The 3,973-nt window shown below is 58.6% G+C and overlaps 1 protein-coding gene across 1 annotated transcript in view; it reads right to left on the bottom strand.

Annotated features, from left to right (window-relative positions):
• The window catches only part of NKX6-1 (NK6 homeobox 1), a 5,522-nt gene extending 5,165 nt beyond the window's left edge, over nucleotides 1-357 (bottom strand). The window contains exon 1 of the mRNA XM_013004829.1: nucleotides 16-357. Coding sequence (XP_012860283.1) covers nucleotides 16-357 — 342 coding nt within the window. The remainder of the gene's footprint in view (nucleotides 1-15) is intronic.
• Nucleotides 358-3,973: the final 3,616 nt, after the last annotated feature.

Below are 3,973 nucleotides of genomic sequence, written 5' to 3'. Positions count from 1 at the left end.
CGAGGGCAGCGCGGCCCCCGAAGCCACGGGCATGGAGGGCCGGCTCAGGATGTCGTTGATGCCGTGCGGAGTGGCGGCCGAGAGCTGCTGCGGGGGGCTGCCCAGGGACGAGAGCCCCCCCGCGGTCGGGGGCTTCAGGCCGCCGGGGTTGTGGGTGCCCAAGGGCGGGGAGGGCGACGAGGAGGAGGAAGACGAAGACGAGGAAGAGGAGGAGAGGGGCCCGGCGGGTAGCTGGGAGTAGGCGGGGGGATACAGAGGGGTCTTCATCTCGGCCATGCTGTGCAGAGCGGCCAGCGGCGGGCTGCTGAGCAGGAACGCGCTCTGCCGGGTGCCCTCCATTGCCCCCACCGCTAACATCCCACGGCCCGGTCGGGGCCCGCAGCCGCTCCGCGAGGGCACCGGGCGCAGCCTTCGGCAAAGCTTTGGGCAAAAGGGAGCGCTGAGGGAGCTAGGGAGGACTCGCCCGGCGCACCGGGAGGCAACCTGCCAACTGGACCGAGGCCGCCGCTTCCCCGGTCGGAGTTCCTCTGGGAGCCGCGCCTCGGAAACGTCCAAATGCGACCCGCAGGAGGCGGTGGCTCCTCCAGGCGTGAGCGCGTCCCGGCGGGTCGGGCTGTCTTTTCGCTCTGAGAGTCCTGCCTTCAATTCCCGCCGCTTCTCTCTTCTGCACTGGCCCCGGACGCTCTAAGGGCGCGACTTCTCATCTTCTCCTCCCGGAAAACAGGCAAAACGAAACCCAGCCGGGCCCCGCAGAGTTTGTAACAAAGTTAGGACAACGGAGTCACCACTTTGAAGCTGGGGGTGGGAACTGGTTCGCTTTCTCCCGGGCAGTTCAAAGGACGACCCGGTCGCTCGGATCTACGGGGAGGGCTGTGCGCCTCCGGCTGCGCAGCTGCCCCGCTCGGTGCGCTCTGTGCGCGCGGGGATGGAGACCATCCAGCCCCGGGGCGGCAGTGCCACCAGTCGCCTTGGCTCGCGGGCTCGGCTCTGCGCGCAGCTCTGCCCTCCGCTCTCAGCCGTAGGGCACTAGAATTGCAATATTGCAACAAAAAGAAAAAGAGAGAGAGCGGGAAGGAACGGAACAACGAAGAGGGAAGTCTAACGGGTTCGGATCCCGGCTCTGCTCGTGGGTCCGCTCCTGCTGGTTGGACTGGCTACTCCCGCCCCACCCGCGGCGCCCTCTCTGCCTCTCACTGTCCGCCTTTGCCTCCCCGCTCTCGCATTTTCTTCACAGCTTTCCAGGCGTCGCTCCTCCAAGTCCTGTCCTCCGGCCGGCCAAGCTGACCCTCTCCCTCTCCGGGGCTCTTCCACCCACTCCCTCTCTCTCTTCTCTCCCTCCGGGCCTGACAGTTCGGATGAAGCTCTCAAAGGTAATAAAACATTTGCATCACTCCCTACCCCTCTTTAGCTGGGGGATGAAAAGGAGGGGGAAGAGGGGGCCAAAATGAGAACTTTGAGGGACGTCACTCTGTGGAGGCTGGGAGGAATGGGGCGGAGGAGAAGGGCGCAGTCCCGGGGCGTAACCACTGCCTCCAATGGCGTGCAGCCTCGGGCCTCACGTAACCTCTGAGACACGCCCACTTCGGAGCGCCTCACCTTCTGATTGGCTGAGACGGTAGAGCCGCAGGGCCGCGCCCGCCTAGTCTCCGCCCCTCCACCGCTATTCTCCAGGGGGCAAGGCCAAAAGGGGCGGAGTCTGGCAAGTGGTGCAGTTCCCCAGAGTGGACGCCTCAATTAATTGCGTTAAATAAAATGGAAGGAGGGGGGAGGGGGGCAAAGGCGAAGAGGGTATTACTTTTTAAAGAATAATGAAAATCCTGTCCTTTTATGGAAAAGTAGTTCATATTCTTCCCCTGCCCATCCTCCCTCCTCCTCGCCGGCTCACATCACCCTCACGTCCTCCACTCCCCCCCTCCACCCCCAGCCCACTCCACCATCTCCAGACGACTCACCTTCAACCGAGTTTGGTCCCCAGTAAAATGGAGCTAATGGAGCAGGCAGCAGGCCTGGCTCCTTCTTTTGAAAGGATTAATTAAAGGCCATCTGGGCTCTCCCTAGAATTGTGTAAATTAATTTATTGCTCCTTAAGCCTATCCCAATAAATAAATAAATAAATAAGTCCCTAAACCTTCCAGTCTTCAGCGACTCTAGGAGACAGAGTAGAATTGCCCCCACGGCTTTTCCATAGGGAAGCTGAAGCCCATGTACGTCTCCCGCAGACTCGTGGGCTGGGGCGGAGTGGCGGGCGGGTTCTAACAGCCCACAGCTTCCGCGTGGCAGCACGGGGTCACCTCTTAATCCTGTGGACGTCCACAATCCCCTCGCTGGCCAAAGGAGCGGCCTCTTTTGTCTTGGCCCCTTGTGCCCCCTTTGCTCGGCTCTTCGCTTTTCATTTCTGAAAAACTCCCATCTTCTCCCTGACCCTACAGCTCTCACGTAAAGGTTTGTCCAGTTCGCCAGGAACGGAATCGGCTTATTGGGAATAGTCCCCTCTCCCGTGTTGTTTAGACCCGGGAGCAGGGAGCTTTCTTTTTTCTTTTTGTTTAACTTTCTCTCCTTTGATTGTTGTTTTTGCATTTGAGGCTAAGGGGGCGGATGTGTGTGTGGAATCACCACCATTAAGGTGGAGGCTCTAGATATGCAAGCATCTAGGTGCCCCTGGGGGATGTAAGCTTTTGAAAACCCTCCCTGAAATTTTGTCCCCTGCGCCCCCCGCCTCCCGCCCCCCCACCCCACCCCCGTGGCTGGCGGCTGCTGGAGATGGAGGTGTCCGGGTTTCCGGCCTTTGGTGAAGGGATATCTAGGACTCAGGAGTGGCCCGTGGCCTTTCCACCCCTCTTCTACCTCGCCCACCTCCAGCGGGAGAAGACTGGCAAGACTGATGAAGCCCCTTTGCACAATGCTGAGATTTCAGGATGTAGAAGTAATATTCTCTTGGGAGACAGTCACCACCGCAATGGTGAATGAGATTATAAAGTCTAAAAGTAATGAGCAGGAAACGTAATGACCATGCACTAAACTGGTCAGGAGAAAACTTTAGCCACAGTACCCACAGCACCAGGGGATGGAGGTCGGCTGTGAACGCCAGAGGCTGGGAGGGCTTCCCACGCCCCTTCTGGCTTCCATTACTTTTGTTTCCACAGCACTCGGAAAGCACTTGATCTTTTAAGGGCATGAGCTGGAATTTGGGATTTTGTCGCTGATGACGACGATCTTTTGCCTCTTTTGTGCATTTCTGAGATTAAAGTATTTTGTTGTGGTGGTTCTTTGTCCCCCACCCCTCCATCCCTGTATGCTAACTTTCATACTGGGCTACACACTTCGCTTCCCAGACTTTAAAATCTGACCCTGAAGGTAGGATGGCGGGGCGAATCTGACCACCGAGAGGGATGCGAACGAGTCGGATCATAACTGGTCTCAGAGGAGAGCTGACCTGGGGACCGTCAGCATTTCCCCGCGGGGACCGCCTGCAGGACGTTGGGACTAAGCTCCAGCCCCTGTAGGTCGTGGGCTCAGGGAGGATGGCTTGCGTTCCCCGGCCCTGGTGGAAGAAATCGGCCAGCTCTGGCTCTGGACTCGATTCGTTGCAAACGAAACTTCATGGTCTCGGGGAAACCCCATCCTGCCGTGGGCGTGCCGCCTCCGGAGCCTCCGCCAGGACTCTGCCTTCTCAGGGACTAGGGAGGCCCGGGGAGGGGAGGATCTCAGTGGCCCTGTCCTGGTCCACACACAAGAGACATCAGGGTTCCAGGTATCGTAACCCGAGAAATTGCAAGTTTGTCAATTCCATGTCCCAATATGGGGGAGAGCTACGAAAGAGAAAAACTAAAGAGAAAGGGCGTGAAATTCTACTCATCCCAACTCGAGGTTAACTGCCTTCGGTAGGTAGCTAGCAAAACAGGTCGCCTGGATCACCCACACTGCGGGGCGGCAGTCTCAGTCTTAATTGCAAGGAAAAGCCTTCTGACGTTTG

The sequence above is a fragment of the Echinops telfairi genome, unplaced genomic scaffold (assembly GCF_000313985.2).
Source record: "Echinops telfairi isolate 266 unplaced genomic scaffold, ASM31398v2 ScPeMD7_7468;HRSCAF=8506_0, whole genome shotgun sequence".
NCBI lineage: Eukaryota > Metazoa > Chordata > Mammalia > Afrosoricida > Tenrecidae > Echinops > Echinops telfairi.
Note: the sequence above shows the minus strand (reverse complement) of the source record. Positions and strands in the feature narration are given on the sequence as shown.